The 20,115-nt window shown below is 36.5% G+C and overlaps 2 protein-coding genes across 2 annotated transcripts in view; one reads left to right on the forward strand and one right to left on the reverse strand.

Moving 5' to 3' along the window:
* The window catches only part of LOC119067623 (protein artichoke), a 97,203-nt gene that overhangs the window by 61,155 nt on the left and 15,933 nt on the right, over positions 1–20,115 (forward strand). The window contains exons 4-6 of the mRNA XM_037170715.1: positions 1,422–2,039; positions 16,838–17,067; positions 17,187–19,204. Coding sequence (XP_037026610.1) covers positions 1,422–2,039; positions 16,838–17,067; positions 17,187–19,204 — 2,866 coding nt within the window. The remainder of the gene's footprint in view (positions 1–1,421; positions 2,040–16,837; positions 17,068–17,186; positions 19,205–20,115) is intronic.
* Positions 2,756–12,297, reverse strand: LOC119067719 (cytochrome P450 6d3-like). The gene is made up of 7 exons (XM_037170836.1): positions 11,862–12,297; positions 9,401–9,509; positions 9,217–9,343; positions 8,583–9,141; positions 8,280–8,505; positions 8,009–8,213; positions 2,756–2,799 (listed from the first exon to the last, which is right to left on the reverse strand). The coding sequence occupies exons 1-6, from the start codon at positions 12,202–12,204 to the stop codon at positions 8,018–8,020; spliced, it is 1,560 nt and encodes a 519-aa protein (XP_037026731.1). The 5' UTR covers positions 12,205–12,297; the 3' UTR covers positions 2,756–2,799; positions 8,009–8,017.

A 20,115-nucleotide genomic window follows, 5' to 3' on the forward strand; every position in this document is an offset into this window, starting at 1 on the left:
CATAGGGCCCTAGTAGCGGCCTTAGTCCAAGGACCCAAATTTAATTTTTTTTCAACAACATTCTACTCGGCCTTTGATTACCTTCCAAATGAAACAAAAATTACGAAAAACGAATGAAATTTGCTCGAGTTATATGTAAAATACACATAGGGCCCTAGTATCGGCCTCAGTCCGAGGACCCAAATTCAATTTTTTTTTCAACTACATTCTATTCGGCCTTTGATTACCTTCCAAATGAAACAAAAATTACGAAAAACGGATGAAATTTACTCGAGTTATATGTGAAATACACATAGGGCCCTAGTAGCGGCCTTAGGCCAAGGACCCAAATTTAATTTTTGTTTCAACAACATTCTATTCGGCATTGGATTACCTTCCAAATGAAACAAAAATTACGAAAAACGAATGAAATTTACTCGAGTTCTATGTAAAATACACATAGGGCCCTAGTAGCATTTCACTTCTAAGGCCCTAACTCACGGTCCACTCACCCGATTTTAAAAAACTTTTCCTGGATTGGTATTGACAATACCTATCATTTGCCGTGTCATTTACATTTCCATCGTTTATTTTGCCATAAATATCACCAAAAGACCTTAAATCACTTAGGTGGCCCTAACTCACGAAGGGCCGACCCGAATATGCCCATCTTCGAACTTAGTCTCACTATTTTGACTATCTTTCAGGGAAAAAAAAAATTTTTGAAATCGGATTTGAATTACTCAAGATATCGACGTGACGGACAGACGGACAGACGGACAGACGGCCCAAATTTTTATTGCGGATTCGTCATCTATGAACATAGGCAAACACTTTGCCCTTACCGTCTGCTTCGAATTCCATCAATTACACACGGCATCGTAATCCTATAAGCCCCTTCGTACTTCGTACGGGGCTAAAAATCCTGATATAAAATGCGCATACGCTAAACATTCACATTGAAGCGCGGTGCAATAATTCAAATTGTATAATTAGAAGCGAATTGCTTCTCTCGTTTCCCTTTTACTTTTACACCATATTTTTCAAGAGGAAGAAAATAATTTCAGTGGTTTAATCACACATTAAAATCGCTGGAAAACTTTACAGTCAGTGCCAAACTATGCAAATGGCAAATTAAAAATCATGAACGCTTAAACAGTATGTAATTGAGACATCTTGTTTATGCTAGAATTGTGAGAATGATCCATAAAAAATAACAAGCACAATAAAGTGAAATTAACACCCAAACCCCGCACAATATTCTGAACGCAGACAATGTAATAAAAACCAACGAATAAATTTCATTTTCCTTTTAAAATAAAATCCCATTTACGAAATAAATAAAATTTATGTTCCAGCTATCAACTCAACAAATTAATTTCAATTCTCTTCTGCTGTTACATGTTTTTTTTTACGCTCTCTCCTTTTTTGGAAATTTTCAGGTTCCGAAAAAAGCGCTGACTGGCATGCAGAAATTAATGATGCTTGATTTTGAATCAAACGAAATCACCAATCTTCCCGACTACAGTTTTTATGGGCTCCGTCTTGTAAAGTTAAATATGAAAGGAAATTTACTGGAAAATATTTCCGAGTTCGCATTTGCTGGTCCCGAGGAATCCATAACCGAAATCGATTTATCCGAAAATAAAATTAAATCATTTCCAATGTCAGCATTGAAAAAATTAGAACATCTACGATCGTTGCGATTGTCGTTCAACGAGATATCGTTATTGTATGGATATCCGGGACAAACACGTTTCACATCGTTAATATTTCTCGATTTAAGTTCAAATAAATTTGAGGAAATTAAGGAAGATTCGTTTTGTTCGTTTCCTTATTTGAAAACGTTATCGTTATACAACAATAAAATCGAAACGATTCATGAAAATGCATTCAATTCGTTGAGAGAACTGCAATCGTTGGATATTAGTCACAATCGTGTCGTTTATTTGGATGCTGGAACGTTTCAAATGACACGGAAACTACAGACGATCGATTTGAGCCACAACCATGTACATTACATAAGCGGCCTTTTTTCAAATTTACTTCAATTGCGAGAGGTAAGTGTGCACTTTTGCGATATATTGTTTACGAATTGGAAATTGTTTTGATTTCCGGTAGAATGGGGGGTTATAGCTAAGAGTAAGTTTAGTTGAAATTGGTCGAATTAGGGATTAGGACACGTACAAATGCATAGCAGAGCCCATATCAGGGTATCACAAGGCCACGGTTTGGAACCTGTGCCATATTGATACCAGATTGAATCGATGGACTATCTGTCGCGAAAAGTGCGACGAAAGTTATACGAAACCATTATTTGAGGAGTGCATGGGTCAGAAATCTTGGGTAGCAATGATAGGAGAACATTTTGGATTTTGCAATTTTGAGAGAAACTTTCTGTGTTTCGGCACCAAATTTGGGGAGGGGAAATATAAGTTTTTCATTCCAAAACACGAAATCAATCTTTTCATGTCTTGGGCATAAATTTCGGAATTTTTCTCGTCAGCATGAAATACTCGTATTCTCGTATAGTTGTATACGCATTTGTTGTGGACGGTTTATTTTAGGCACATTCGCTTCCGCAAAACCAGAGCCTATTTTTGGCAAATTATTTAGGAAAATTTTGCCAAATTTACCAAAATATTATTTTATTGACAAGCGAAAAAAAAGACTGCTCACAGTGGCGCAGCCAGTAAAAAATTTTTTCCAAAGTTTACCAAAGTTTGACAAAATTTACCAAATTAGTTTTTGGTAAATTTTGGAAAATTTGGCAAATTTTTCCAAAATAATTTGCCAAAAATAGGCCCTGCGCAAAACTGCCTAAAATATACCGTCCAAATAACTATGACACACTTCATGAAACGAAAAGAGACGTAATCACGCGCCGAAAGTTTTTGGACACCATAGTTTTCTAGTTCTCTCTGAGCGACCTTGTAAACAGGTCTAGGGATATAGATGATGTTTTACTCGCATGCGACCTGTTTTGAATTGATGTATACGAAGGCGGAGCTAACTCTCTCATTTTCTTTTGCTCCTTTTTGTTGTTTCTGTTTTTCGTATCATGAAGCGTATAAAATTGTGTTCATCATATCACAGTATGTGTGTGAATTCGTATGCCGAGAGTATCATTTTTGCATACGTATGTATGTTGCGTATACTGTATCAGACAAAAACCTCTTAGAAGAGGAAGGGTGACGCACGTCCTTTACTTACAAAAGTATTGATATCAGAAAGGGTGACGCTCAAGGCTCCGATACGCAAAAATTTAACTTTAACACCAATTCTTTATATTAAAAAAATTGCGTCACAAATGGACTTTTGTAAGTAAAGGACTTGCGTCACCCTTCCTCTTCTAAGAGGTTTTTGTCTGATATCAGTACTTTTGTAAGTTTTAAGGTTAAAGCGTCAGTTATGACATATCAAAAGTTTTTATTTAGAGACGAAGAAAGCAGTTTTATATGTCCCGTAACACAAAAGATACCAAAACTGTTTTCTGCTTCTAAAACACTGATATTTTGTCGAAGACACCAACCTTAAAATTGAAACACTTTTCCAGTTTTGGTCATTTCGACTGTATTCTACTCCCAAAACTCTGAGACTTTGCCGAAGAAACGAACGTTCCATCTGCCATAGTTCCTGAGATAAATCTAAAAACTGATAGTGCCCAAATTTTTCCAGTTTTTGTACATACTGCCCTATTCTACTCTCAAAACTCTGAGACTTTGCCGAAGAAACGAACGTTCCATCTCCCATAGTTCCTGAGATAAATCTAAAAACTGATAGTGCCCAAATTTTTCCAGTTTTTGTACATACTGCCCTATTCTACTCTCAAAACTCTAAGACTTTGCCGAAGAAACCAACCTACCATCTGCCACAGTTCCCGAGATAAGTCTAAAGACTGATAGTGACCAATTTCTTCCACTTTCAGTACATACTGCCCTATTCTACTCTCAAAACTCTAAGACTTTGCCGAAGAAACCAACCTTCCATCTGCCACAGTTCCCGAGATAAGTCTAAAAACTGATAGTGACCAAATTTTTACAGTTTTTGCACATAGGGCCATATTCTACTCCCAAAACTCTGAGACTTTGCCGAAGAAACGAACATTCCATCTGCCATAGTTCCGGAGATAAATCTAAAAGCTGAAAGTGACCAAATTTTTCCAGTTTTTGTACATACTGCCCTATTCTACTCTCAAAACCGAGGGGTAACTCACTTCTAGATTAAATGGATTAAATGGATTAAATGGATTAAATGGATTAAATGGATTTAATGGATTAAATGGAATAAAAATTGGATTAAATGGATTAAATAGGAAAAAAGTTCATTTTACCAAATACTGTAAAAGTCTTAAAAATTGTTGATTTTGATCGAACCACGTACTACAACTCATACTAGAATGTTAAAGAGCGAAAAAATCCACTTTTAGGAGTTTTTGGTGTAAAGTGGATTAAATGGATTAAATGGATTAAATAAATTTAATACCATTTTTCACAAAAAAATTTTTCCTATACCTCACGAGTACTTAAACGAGCTGGGGATCGTGCAAATTTATTTTTCGCAATTACTCTACAAATTTTTCAGGTCGGTAGCCTAATTATTTCGGTAAAACTAAAATTTTTTTTTGGATTAAATGGATTTAATGGATTTAATGGATTAAATGGATTAAATGGATTAAATGGAAGTGCGTCACCCCTCGCTCAAAACTCTAAGACTTTGCCGAAGAAACCAAACTTCCATCTGCCACAGTTCTCTAGATAAATCTAAAAACTGATAGTGTCCAAATTTCTCCAGTTTTTGCACATCGGGCCATATTCTACTCCCAAAACTGAAAGTAAAGAACATTCCAATTTCATCTCCAAACATCTCCAATCATAACATATCGAGAAACACGTTCATTTTACATGTTAATATATGGGGCTTGTATGGGAACTTCCGAAAGCCCTAGCTCCTAAACGAGATCATGTCGACCCAATTTTTTTTTGCCAAAAACCTTAGAATCATGCCCAGAAACTACTCCCAAAATTTCAGCCAAATCGTAGGAGCCGTTCTCGAGATAGATTCCACAAGCAAACAAGCAAACAAACAAAGGTTGGTAAAATTCATCATTTCAGAATGGGTCAAATCTGACCATTCCCATAGAAAAATGTAGATTTTGAAGTGCAATATCTCGGCCAATTTTGAACCTTATGAGACGTGCGATAGCTCGTTGAACTCGTATTGACGCCCAGAATACGATTATCATACTTTAAGAGTCGTGGGAGCCAAGGGGAAAAAGTCAAAAAGTTGATGTATATATGTTCCTTAGTCCCTAAAATTTTTTTTTACATTTTTTGTAGTGTGGACTTGCGTCCCGCCTGCTTACTAACGTGCAGGCATGATACTGTAATTTTGTGGTTTCTCTCCTTATGATGAAAATAACTAGTTCTAGTACTTGTTTTTGAGTGCTGATACGACGTTCTAGCCAGCCAGCTAACACCGATACTTTAAGTTACTGTCAAAATGAATGTACATAAACTTCAACAACATAAAAGGTGGTGTCTTTGAACGCGGTGGACCACAAAAAGAAGGTTCCGATGTGAAATTGATCACCCGTCTATAAAGTAAGTCAATTTGTTGTGAAGCATTTATATTGTACGAACTTCGAGCAACGTTAGCTGCAACAATTTCCAATGGAATACAAAAGAAGAAAATCGAAGCCCGTTAAAATTACTTAAAAGCTTACAACAAATTGATTTTGCTTAATATGGTTGCGAAACGGCTGTTTCAGTTTTAAGGTTTCCACTTACACCATCAAACGTATTCACATCGAGCGACTGATGTAGATTCAATTTATTCGAGAAGCGCATCTTTATTAACGCTAAAAGATCAATAAAATAAATTTCAATTGATTTGTTCATTATATGATATCTAATACAATACCAGTCCGTATGCCGTTGGTACAATTTTCATTTGGATGTTGTGCACAGTTTTTAATTAAATTTCTGCAAATTAAATTACCAAACACAATATTTTCATTGCTGCTATCGATATTCGAAACGCTGCTAATGCTGCTGGCTGAGCCACTGTTAACTTAATTTTGGCCATAGCGGTATAAATGATGCGAAAATAAACCGCGCGACGGAAATTTTGTTTTATAATTTTGTGTATGAAACGTTATACTTCTCGAATAAAAGGGAAAAAGTTTTAGAATGATTCAAGCGCGTTGTTCATTTTTTGTACATTAACGGCACAAAGTCCCATACAGTCAGTCATCAAAAACGGTAACAGAATTTTTATGAAATGATTATGAATTTAGCATCAGTCAAAAACACTCAAAAGAGTAAAAGTGACGCAAGTCCCTGTGCATACTTCCAAAACAACTGATATCGCTGGATGTGACGCATTCTGCGCTTGTACGCAAAAACTGTAACAGGAAAAATTTGACCAAAGAAATTCTAGAAACAAAATTTTACCAAAAAAATTTTGCGTCACAAAGTGGCAGATGATTCGGACGTATTAGGACGTATTCTTGCCTATTTTAAAAAAATTCTTAAAAGTACTTTCCTCAACATATGCCACTTGTGACGCAAAATTTTTTTGGTAAAATTTTGTTTCTAGAATTTCTTTGGTCAAATTTTTCCTGTTACAGTTTTTGCGTACAAGCGCAGAATGCGTCACATCCAGCGATATCAGTTGTTTTGGAAGTATGCACAGGGACTTGCGTCACTTTTACTCTTTTGAGTGTTTTTGACTGATATCAGTTCTTTTGGAAGAATTAGTAGATTGAAAAATTTGAAAAATTTAAAAACGTGAAAATTAAAAAAATTTGAAAAGTTTGAAAAATTTAAAAAATTTAAAAAAATTTGAAAAATATGAAAAATTTGAAAATTTTGAAAATATTGGAAAAGTTTGAAAAATTTGAAAATATTGGAAAATATTGGAAAAATTTTGAAAAATTTGAAAAAATTTGAAAAAATTTGAAAATTTTGAAAATTTTAAAAAATTTTGAAAAATTTGAAAAATTTAAAAATTTTCGAAAAATTTAAAAATTTTCGAAAAATTTAAAAATTTTCGAAAAATTTAAAAATTTTCGAAAAATTTAAAAAATATTGAAAAATTTAAAAAAAATTGAAAAGTTTAAAAAATTCTAAATTTAGGGAAAAAAAATTGAGGCGAGCAGAGCTTACCAAAAGCGAACAAATTTGTTCTACCATACCCATCCACACACACACACTTAAAGATGTTCTTATATGGGGCTTATATGGAACTTCGAGGAGCCCTAGCTCCGAGACGAGGCCGGTTCCCCCCAATTTTTTTTTCTGGAATGTCTTAGAATGGCGACTAGAATCTACTCCCAAAATTTCAACAAAATCTAAAGAATACTTTAGAAGATAGGAAACACGGACGGACGGACGGACTAACAAAGTAACGTAGGATTTTTTCATTTCGTTTAAAGTACTGAAATTGACCAAAATGTATGAAAATGGGGCTTCTTGGAAGATTTTTTGCGTGGCCAAATTTTAAGCTGCAAGAACTTGTGATAGCTCGTTGAACTCGTACGGACGCCTAGTTTTTTTTTAATGGTAATTTGGAGTCATTTGTATTTGAATGGTGGAACTTCAATATTTGCTGTATATATGGTTCTGCAGTCTACGACAAAAAAAATTTTTTGGAATTTTTTCTAGTAATAGGACTTGCGTCACGGGCGCTATGCTAACGCGCGCCCATGATATGGAATGCAACGTCTGAGCTGGAACTTTCGGGAGTAACTATTTTTTTTAACGCGGTTTATCTACTTAATTCCGACCTTCAGCCTGAATAATTAGTTCTTATAAGGAAAAGAAGATTAAGACAATTGATTCTATCAGGGATTACTTTTAGGAAAACATTTTCTTGAATTTTCCTAAAAGGCTGCTAATGAGGCCTCTAAACAAATCAAAGACCAATCGACTCCACACAACTTTCGATTTATTTTACAACATTGGTGTCTAAGCATTAAGAAGTGTTTCATCTCTCCTTTAATTTTTACTTACCGTGGACCCTAATTCCATATAAACTAGCGCTTCGATATTTTCAGTGGTAAGCCACCCACAGGTGATATAACGAAACTGCTTGGATTAATCAGTAGCGGTTTCAATGTACTTCCAGTTAATTCGAAATTATAATTTTTCAACATCAACACCAAACCGACTTTGGACTGCATTTTTCCCAGTCTCATTCCGATGCACAATCTCGGACCTTCGCCGAACGGCCTAAAATAAACAGTAAAATGAAAATAGAAAAAGTTTCCACAGAACCAGGCGCCTAGAATAAATTACATGTATGGTCGATCGACAAAGGATTTTCCAGCCGAATTTTCCGCATTAAATCTTTCCGGTGTGAATTGATTCGGATTCGGGTAATACTTTTCGTCTCTTTGCAATGCAAACGCAGGAATGGCTACTTGTATGCCCTTTTTAATGATAGTATCGGTGCCCGGTATTTGCCAGTCTTTGGTACATTCCCTGGTTAACAGCAAGAGGGGTGGATACATTCTGAGGGTTTCTGTTCGATTAAGTTTGCAAATATTTCAAGCGATTTTAATGACGACCCAGAGATCATTGTGCAATTGTTGATCTTACCGTCAATGCAGCATTCTAACAGATGCATTTCCGATATTGACTCGTAAGTAATTTCACCGTTGTGTTTGTTGAGGACATCAGCTATTTCTTGTTGAACCTTTTTTTGATATTCGGGGTTTCGAGCGAGTTCGTACAAACAATAACTCATTGTGTTGGAAGACGTTTCGAAACCAGCAACTAGGAAGACAAAACTTTGAGCCGCTACCTCTTCAACACTCAATGTCTTTTTCGATTCATCATGAATGATCTTAGTTTCCCAATCACCATCAGACTGTACGACACCGGTATTTCGTAACTGCACCATCAATTGTAGGAAATCTTTTCGCGTAACGTTGTTCCTTTCGCGATATTCTAATGACTGTCGCGTCATTGACAATATGAAATCTTCAACATCTTGAGACACAGACTTCAAATTCAGTATGGGCATCAATTTCGGGAATATAAACCCTGTCAGTCCACGGAATGCATTTCCAAACGATGGCTCGAAAACTTTCTTTCCGTATTTTCGGAACGATTCGTCTTCGTTTGCGATGCAATCAATGTCAATACCGAACGCCACCTAAAATCAGACAAGTTGGCAAGTTCACATTTACAATCTATCGGGCAAGTTGAACTATTATCAGTTTGTGCATACCGAGGCAATAATATTTGTTGTGTATCGTGCTAAGATATCACGCATCTCAAGAGTTTGCCCTTTTTCGGCGTATTTATCGACAAATTTCAACAGAGAATCACCGCACTCAACGAGGGTTGGAAACATTCTGAAAGCTCAAGTTTACATAACATTGGAATTTCCTTCATTTTTCATTTGTACTTACGCTTTCAACTTTCCGGAAGTAAAAGTGGGGGAAAGTTTATTTCTTAGGTTTTTCCATTTATCGCCATTCATTGAAAACAAATGGCCTGATAATGGATCTCGCTCCTCGTCTGGAATGAATTGAATAAATTTTCATCAATGAAATTAAATAAAGGAATGTCATACGGTCACGCGACGCTGATCGTAACAATTTTTGATAAAAACAGTGACCATAAGCTCACTAAATTCACGCATTATTAACCTGAACAGATGTTTATCGACATTAAAGTCCACCTACATAACGAAAATATCGCTTTTGCGCCTGACGATCATAATTCGACGCTTTTCGTCACTCACTCTAATGATGAAATGTGCGTTTTTTCGGTACTGCTCACACCAAGATGGCCACTGATTGCGTCCGTAAAAGTAACTTTTTCGGACGCAAAAGATGATTCTTAGAATTTCAAAGTAATTTCAACGTTCATTCTCGCAAATTATAATACAGCGTACACAAAGTCAAGCATTTTGTTTACTTTTGGTAAATGTTTATCGTGCAGTTGCTCGAATCACCGAATTGAATGGAGCAATTTACCAAACTGTCCGGAGCAGGCATGAGCGCCGCCGAAAATAAGCCGCCGATCAAGCCACCGCCGGCCATTTTTGAGCAAGCCGCGCCGCAGCCGTCCCGGTGCCAAAAACACGGCTCAAGCCGGCTTGAAACGGCTGGAAAATGAAATAAAGATTTCGAAAGGTGAATGGGTGAAATAATTTTGAAAACCGAGATTCCTGTTGATCCTAAGCAGCTCAAGTACTTTTTGAATTTTTTTTTCAAAATTAAGAAAATTTTGAAAATTTTCTTGAATTTTCATGAATTTTCCAGAATGGTATATTACGTCCTCGCTTCTAAGTTTGTTGTTTTGGCAAGTATGATCTTTGCGGAACGAGCCGAAGGCGCACAATCAGTTAATTCACAAATTTGAGAAAACTTTATCGATCTTTGCGAATTTTCTCGATTTTTTTTTTATTTTCAATTTTTACTTGATTTTCGTGAGCTTTCGATTTCTTATCGAAAACCATTTTCTTAATGAGTTAAATGAGTGTACCGGAGCATGATTTTCCATTTAGTTCAAGTTTTGAGGCAATAAAACTTGACGTGTTAGTGAACCTTAGACTTAGAGACTTGCTTGTAACAAGACCAGTTCCACTTGCACTTTGAACAACCTAATCTACCTACATTTTCGCTTTCCGTACAATTTCATTTTCATGCTTACTAGTTCATTTTCCATGAATTTATCTAAACGTTTTTATTTTGAAAAAAAGTTAAAAGGAACCTCCAGCCGAGCCGTTTTAAGCCGGCTCAAGCCGACTTTTTCACCGCCGTCGAGAAATTTTTTTCGGCTAGCCGCCGCCGAGGTTTCTCCGTCGGCGCTCATGCCTGGTCCGGAGGAACTGTAATATCCGAATTGACTGGTGCAACTGCAATCGCCGAATTCACTCGTGCACCGTCGACATAATTGATTGGTTCAACTTCATCCATTTGTCCAACCATCAAATCGACTACAGCAGTGTCGACAGAAATTTTGTTGCTCGCAGAAGATGTGGACGCATCACTTACATCAACTGAACTGACTGTTGATGTGGGTTGGATACCCAAGATGTGTCCTGCAATTTTTCGTTTGTTGTTGATCGATTTCTCGATATATTTCTCGGCCATGCTTTCGTTCATCCAACCGCAATGTCTTCGCATATCACTTTTAACGCTTTTTCGTAAATTGGTGCTGATATTTTAGGTAAAAGGTTCCGAATTACTATCTCAGCCTCCATCTCAATATCGAAAAAGTCGTCTTCGGTCTCGGATCCGCTCATTTTGCTTTTTTTTGGCAAAACTAAATTATTTTACGTAGCCTTGAGTCGACACTCAAATTTGAACTAGAATGTTCATGCGTCGTTTACGATTATTTGGTTTTTGTGCAACATTGATTTTGACATGACGACGGCCATTTTTATTTCCGTTGAGTGATTTTCATTTTCATTTATTTTTATTTAAATTTGTGTTTTGTCTCATTATGATCGTCAGGCGCAAAAAAAAACGTAGTTCGTAACTCGTGATGAAAGCAAAAAGTTTCATCACTCGTAACGAAAAATACTATTGTTTAGTGGGCGATCTGACATTGCCAGAAGGGCCGCTGTCTATTTCGGGCCACTCCAAGTTTTTAAGTTTCGAAAATCAATTTTACGAGTCGCTTCACAGCATTGCCCGAGCGGCCGTTGAATAGCTAGTCTGGCCCTGGGTCGGTGACCTCATATTTCTATACACATAACAGGTATAATCAGTCGAGTTTATCAAGACTGATAATTTTGACTCTACGATAAATTGATAATAACAAAGAACTGGCTACGACGTTACAAGACGTGGAGCTCAGCTGTGTGAAACTCTAACACACTGAAACAAATCGCAATTAATTTCTTAAATATTCACTCACCGATATACATTCCACGATCCTGGAAATGTTGAAAGTCCTTGATAAATACCAAACGGATCAATTCCGGATCGTTGACTAGTAGCATTGGTTTGAAGCCAGAGTACAGGCCAAGGAATGGTTCTTTCGTTTTCGTATAGATATCTTGCAGATAAAGTCCGATATGGTTGATTTGCAGGAATGCCGCAGCAAAGTTACCGAACGGAAAAGTCGGTGATATTTGTTTGATTCCCAGTCGTTTCCAGTAGGAATATTTATGTTGAGTTACGTAGAAATATACGGCAGCCGATAAAATGGCAACGAGGGCCAAGATATCGGTAGAAATACTTCCGAATATAAACGCCATCGTATTCAAACTATATGCAAACAACGAACTTCCGATATGTTAAACAGACTGAACTGAAAATCACTTTCAACCGATTTTTGTCACAAATTTATAAACTCTAAACAGAATCATAATCTCGCTCACTTTTTTTTTGTTTTGTTATCTCACCGTGACTACTCACCGTGATTAGGCAAATTTAGAGTCGCGCTTAAATGTTTATTATTTATATACCGAAACAGATCAACAGTGAATATTTTCGTATATTAGGTATACACGAGCGTGTTTCTTGTTTCGATGATGGTATTAGAGTTATGATGTCAGCATAAGGTATTTTGGATACCTGTCTCTAATTTCATGTTTTTCGATTTTATTTCAAGTGAATCATGAAATTGTAGGTGTTTGTAAGTGCGGCCAATCGTTGTTATACATACAATCCTTGAGAGCTGTCTACAGATACTCAGACGAAAATATCTTTTGAGGATTTGCCTATGAGTTTTCAGAAATTTGAAGTGTCTTATTTCTGTGAGTGGAAATCAAGGTCTTTTACGTCTTTTACGCTAAAAAAACGTTCAATATACAATTCAATGTATGTCACGGATTACTTCGAAATATTTCTTCAAATGTTAGTCATGAGTTGACTGTCTCTACTGCAATGAAAAATATTTAAATTAATTAACGAGCTTCAACTAATTAGACATAATTTGTCATTTAGAAATTAGATTTTCGAATACAGCCGATAAAACTAGCTTAGAAGCTTAGAAGAAACTAGCTTCGCCTCGGATCAAAAAACTTCATGTGAAAACTTGACTTGTCAATTTTTTCGTCCTCGTGAAATAGGTGACTGACCTCTTATTTTTCTCGAACTGTAGAGAATAGTGAGAACCAACACAATTTTAATACACTCGCGGAATTTTGAAATCCGACACATTTTCTGTTTCTTAAATTTATAAACGAGTCGCATTAACAAATTATAAGAAAAATGAAAATTATTTTTTGTTGTTTTTCCTGAAGAGTCATATCGCCAAGACTCCGATTTTAATGAGTGATAGCTCATTGGATTCGTCTTTCAATTCTAGGAAACACGTATCTTTGACTTTTTCAAAAAAAAATTGTTTTCTGTGAAAGGAGCTCAAAAGTAAAGACATGTCAGAGGTTACCGAAAACAGTTTTTCGACAATAACTCAAGAAAAAATTATTTTAAATTGTTGTAATGTTGTACGAATGTCGGCCTTGGAAAGACCTACAGGTAGAGTATACGCACTGCTTGGTGCGAGTTCATCCACGAGAGTTATGACTAAAAATGTAGTGAATGTTCGGAGAGTCCGCCTTCTCTGCAGCTTCGATGTTCCACGAAACTGAGTATGGGGTGTTGTAGCTGGCCTCACCCACTATCGTTGCACATATAAATGAAACCAGTACTTGTGTGCTGCAAGCCCACAGAAGTGTTGGAAAAAAAGTTGGTGCCAAAATGCAGATTTTTTCTTTTTTTCTGAGGGCTCTACAGCTGGGACAGCATCTGGAACGGTACTACGACAGTCATTTTTTATCGTATACTATCCTTTTCCTTTATCAATAGAAAAACGAGCCGCTATGCCACGAATATATCAGATCCAGTGTTAGTAATATCAAGAGAAAAATTGGGCTTGCAACACAAAAGTACTGGGTTCATTTATATGTGGAACGATAGTGGGTGAGGTCAGCTACAACACCCCATACTCAGTTCCGTGGAACATCGATGCTGCAGAGAAGGCGGACTCTCCGAACATTCACTACATTTTTAGTCGTAACTCTTGTGGATCTACTCGCACCAAGCGGTGCGTATACTCTACCTGAAGGTCTTTCCAAGGCCGACATTCGTACAACATTACAACAATTTTAAATAATTTTTTCTTGAGTTATTGCCGAAAAACTGTTTTCGGTACCCTCTGACATGTCTTTACTTTTGAGCTCACTTTTGAGCTCTTTTCACAGAAAACAATTTTTTTTTAGAAAAAGTGAAAGATACGTGTTTCTTAGAATTGAAAGACGAATCTGACGAGCTATCACTCATTAAAATCGGAGACCGTTTGTTCCCAAAGTTAAAAAAGTCGCCTGAAAATTTGGCGATATGACTCTTAAATGAATTTGCTATTTATGGAAAAGAAAAAATTGAATCGTTTGGTTCGATAGCCGTAGAAAACCAATTTTTAATTTTTATTATAATTTGCAAATGTCGCACGTAATGTTTCTGCTTGCTAAATTACTCTCTTCGACCTAAATTTCAAGGCATCATCGAAAGCGAAATCCTTCGCATTCCCTTGAAATGGGCGAAATCCTGACATTTTGCTAAACCCCAAATGTCAGCCCTTCCAAGTGAATGCGTTCACGCTATTTGCTATCCCAACAAAAATCTCTTCGAGAAAAGTGTGACGCAGTCTTTGAAGTACAATTTCCAAAATGAATGATATCGCTAGAGTTGACGCTTTCAGCTTCGTTACGCAAAAATTAAATTTTACACCCAATTTTAGTTCAAACAAGCTGGCTTAGTTTTTCTCATCATCTGCCAAATAATTTTTACCAAAAAAAATTTGACTGGAAACAACCAAAATTTTACCAAACAAATCTGCGTCGCATGTGGCAGATAAATTTTCTTGTCTGTTCCTGAACATTTGCCACTTTGAACTAAAATTGGGTGTAAAATTTAATTTTTGCGTAACGAAGCTGAAAGCGTCAACTCTAGCGATATCATTCATTTTAGAAATTGTACTTCAAAGACTGCGTCACACTTTTCTCGAAGAGATTTTTGTTGGGATATCAGTCGTTTTAGAAGTTTTAGAACACTGCTTTTTATAACAGTTTATAACAGAAAGTCGGAAATTTGGCAAAATTTGAAAATTTGACGAAATTCGAAAATTTAACGAAAATCGAAAATTTGACGAATATCGAAAATTTGACGAAATTCGAAAATTTGACGAAATTCGAAAATTTAACGAAAATCGAAAATTTGACGAAAATCGAAAATTTGACGAAAATCGAAAATTTGACGAAAATCGAAAATTTGACGAAAATCGAAAATTTGACGAAATTCGAAAATTTGACGAAATTCGAAAATTTGACGAAATTCGAAAATTTGACGAAATTCGAAAATTTGACGAAATTTGACGAAATTCGAAAATTTGACGAAAATCGAAAATTCGATGAAGAAAGTAATTCTCTCTCTGCCACCATTCAAGAAATATCTCCAAAACCCCAATTGACCCACCCATTTCCAACTGTCGACATTTTTCACAAATGCCCTTCTTTCCTACTCGTAAAACTCTGAGACTTTGCCGAAGAAAGTAACTCTCTAACTGCCACCATTCAAGAAATACCTCTAAAAACATAATTGACCCACCCATTTCCAACTTTCGACATTTTTCACATATGCCCCTCTGTTCTACTCGTAAAACTCTGAGACTTTGCCGAAGAAAGTAATTCTCTATCTCTCATAACCAAAAAAAATATTAGTCCTTTCATCCTACGCTCGAGTAGCTCAAAATTTGGTCACTCTAATCACTCTAGCTCAAACGAATCTGACCCGATTTTTTTAATTATTTTTTTGTTCGAATCGTGTTGCGAATACCTTTCATTTGATGGGTCGCACGCCTCTGTAGGTTTCAATACAGCTAAGCTACAGCCGAAAACGCGTTCCCGACCCTCGAAAACCACACTCAGAAACCACTTCGAGGCCAATAAAACAAAATTCTGGTTTTTCCTGGGGTAATGGCGTATCACATTTTCATTTTTATGCCCACCCTGAGGCTCCTGCAAAATTTCATGGAGATTGGCTGACTAGTTTCCGAGATCGACCGTCGATAGATAGACAGATAGACAGATAGATAGAAACATACAGAGTAAGTTGAAAGATTTTGATTGTTTGGAAAACGTTAATTTGGTGCATTTTCTATGAAAAGTGCCAATTTCAAAACGATGTATCTCCGGCAATTTTAAAGTTACATAGTCGAGTGATAGCTCGTTTTGCTCGTATTTGAAGCGCGAATAAGATAGAATAGGATTTGTGGTGATACAGGCCAAAGGAAAGAAACTTAAATTCTCGCCTATATATAGTTGTCGCGTCTCAAAAAAATTTCTTCGTTCTTTTTTTGGAAGTTAGATTGCGTCAAGTCCTCCGCTAACGCTCCGGACATGATAAGTCTATTTTGGTCTTCGTCATCAATAGCAGATCAAGTAGCAGATGGAAGAATTTACTTCTTACAATGTTACGAAGATTATGCAGTGTCACTTTACATTGACGTTGGGTGTCGAATAGATCAAAAAATGAAATGCATTTTTCATTCTACTTTCTTTCTTTTCATTTTACGTCGTACAGAATCCTTTTACAAATGCTATACCTTACATTTTAACCCTCGGGCTGCGATGGCTAGAACACACCAACCGTTTCCTTTATTTTACTGGGGGATGTATTTTGCCTCGTTGTCTCTGTGGAAAGTAAATAGGGCACCGCACACCACAGATATGGTTCATGCTATCGTTATAACCACTAACTGTTATACTATTACGTTAGTAATTGGATGATATATCGGGGGGTTCCTATGATATAGAGATACATTAAATATAAATAAGGCAAATAAATAAAAACGATAACCACTAATAGCCGTTTCCCACAAATTTTCAGGTTTTCTTATCGGAGAATAACATTCTTTTCGTACCCGTTGATGCGTTCACGAACTCATCAAAAATAAGTGTCATCTATCTTGAAGACAACGCTATACAGAGACTCGATGTTAATGTGTTTAATACGCTTATAGGCTTAGAGCAATTATATTTAAGCTCCAATTTTCTACGGCAAATACCACGGACATTGTTCCATAAATGTCGGAAATTAACATCTCTCAGTTTAGACAGGTAAAACAAATCATATCCGAACCGATAATATAATAAGCGATTGACATAACTGTATGCTAACTCGCTCACACACACAAACACAAAATAATATTTTTCATTTTCGGTTCGTCCGCATGCAGAAACTATATTATGGCATTGGAGCCGGGTACGTTCCAGCATTCAGAGAGTCTACGTGAAATCCGTTTGCATAACAATCAAATCCAACAGATCCAACAGAACGTATTTTATCCATTACCTGCATTGCTGGAATTACACGTACAAAATAATTTAATTAACAGCATTGAGACGAACGCATTTACCAGCTTAAAAGCGCTCCAGCACATAAATCTTCAGAACAATCAATTAAAAACGTTGAACGACATTTTTTTACATAATTCAACATCCTTATTATCGATTCAATTGAATGCAAATAACATTGTTCATTTGCATAATGAATCGTTCAAAGGATTGCGAAACGTACAAATATTGTGGTTGGAAAATAATCGATTGAATAAGTTGGATAAAACAATGTTCAAAGATTTACAGCATGTGGAACGAATTTATCTGACAAACAACAGTATAACGACCATTCAATTGGATACGTTTCAAAATATGAAGCGATTGAGTTCGTTGGACCTGAGCTGCAACAAATTGCGAATGATTAAAAAGGATTTTTTCAGTCATCTGAGCGTACTGGAAGAACTGAATTTGTCATCGAATGAGATCAATGACATCCAGAGCAATTCCTTTGCAAATTTGAGAAAATTGAAAAATTTGGATTTGTCCAACAATTTGTTGTTATCGCTAAATTCGGGTATCTTTCAGCATGACCTGCCCATTGTTATGTTGAACATGAAAAATTGTTCGTTAAGCAAAATTGATGCGGGCACGTTCAGAGAATTGAATAATTTAAACGACATTAACATGGAAAACAATAGACTCACTTTGGCTGATATAAAGCAACTGGATATACCATCGCTACGTACATTGAGAATATCGAACAATAACTTTTCAACATTCATTGAAAATGTGTTCGATAAACTTCCGTCGTTGCAGACGTTGATAATGGAAAATTGCAGCATACAATATCTCGATGAAAATGTTTTTCGCAAAAACATCAATTTGGTTAAAGTTGAATTGGGCAACAATAGACTGAAAACGATAAGCCGAAACATATTTAACGGCTTGAATGTGTTTAAAGAACTGAAATTGAATAACAATTTTCTGGGCGATTTTCCGCATATTGCCTTATACAACATATCCACACTGGAATCACTGTCGTTAGCATCGAATTCTCTAACAAATGTCGACTTTTTCAAATTGAACGGTCTACCCTATTTACGGAATCTGATACTGAAAGACAATGCCATTTCATCGTTAAGTGGTTTCAATGCGGTTAATCTGACACAATTGGACTTCGTGGACTTGAGTGGAAATGGTCTGGTTGCATTGCCGAGTAATTTTCTACAAAATGCAATCACATTACAGCGCTTAGATTTGTCGTCGAATCGTTTCCATCAAATACCGAGCGTTGCACTGTCTGACACATTGCTACCACGTTTGGGTTGGCTCAATTTAACTGGAAATCCGTTGAATCAAATTTATGGTACATCGGGGGAACGTTACGGATTCTTACGTGAAATTCGCATAAGTAACACCAATTTAACATTACTAACTAGCAAAGATTTCGAAGCATTTAACGCCCTCCAACATTTATATCTCGTACACAACCGTATCAATCGCATTTCTCCCGGTGCATTTGTGCCATTGCAAAATCTATTGACGCTCGATTTGAGCATCAACGAATTAGAGTTATTACCGAAAGAACGTTTGCAAGGATTAAAAATGCTTAAACTGTTAAATGCATCGCATAATAACCTACGGGATGTAGAGGAATTCACCATCGATTTGGCAAAATTACAAATTCTGGATGTCTCATTTAACCAGTTACATCGCATTGGGAAATACGTTTTCAAACATTTAACCGAACTCAATGAATTGCATTTAATGGGCAACCGAATTACGACAATATCGACAGACGCTTTTAAGTATGTAAAGAGTTTAAAAGTTTTGGATTTGCGAAAGAATTATTTCGAACAAGTACCGTTGCCGGCACTGAAACCACTGGAAACTCACATCAAAAGTCTTCGGATCGAAGGTAAGCATTTTTTGTTCACAAAAACTTTTAGAAAATATTTTATTGTCGCAAATTAGTGCAATTTTGAGGGTTTTTTTTTTGTACCAGCCCACGTTCAAATTGGTCGTTCAACTGAACGACTCGTTTTTTTAATTGTTCAGGAAATCTAAATTTAGACAACAATCGACTTATGTTTAAAAAATATTGCTTTTCGGGGGGTCAGGCATTGCCAAAAAATCGTCGGTTTCATTGACTGGGCGCCGATTCTCGAGAATTTAAGAATTCGTAACTTGACAGCTGTCACCTTAAAGCTGTCAGCGGACTAACGTCGTTTAGCACTCCGTTTACGAGTGAACAATTGAAGCTCCTCCCACTTTCCTTTGTCAGAACGTAAACGGAGAGCTAAATGGTGTAAGTCCGCTGGCAGCCTAAAAGTTACGAATCATCTAAGGAACACTCTCAGCATCAAGATGACAACTGTCAAGTTACAAATTCTTAAGAGTCAATTCGCCAATTCGTCAGCCAAATTTTCAATTTCTGAATCGTCGATATCGTCGATATTATTGAGTTATAGCTCATTCGATTCGTCGTTCAATTCTAGCTACCATAATATGTAGTTCACCCACCAGAACAATGATGTTGCAGAGGTACAGTACTATTTGAAAGTTGACCATACTTTGACTGATGGCTGGCCATGGGGAGGTGCGTGCGGAAGTCAGAGTGGGCTCAAATGGTCGGCCGTGGATAAGCCAACAATCCCACAAAGTTTAAACTTTTTGTGTTACTCCTTCCTCAAGTTATTGCTAAAAACGTGTTCTGACCACCCTCTGACATCACATCACATGTAGACACATTACACCCGAACTGGATTTTTTTGAGAAAAAATGGCAGACACCCGCTAGAATTGAACGACGAATCGAATTAGCTATAAC

This window comes from Bradysia coprophila (assembly GCF_014529535.1).
Source record: "Bradysia coprophila strain Holo2 chromosome X unlocalized genomic scaffold, BU_Bcop_v1 contig_128, whole genome shotgun sequence".
NCBI lineage: Eukaryota > Metazoa > Arthropoda > Insecta > Diptera > Sciaridae > Bradysia > Bradysia coprophila.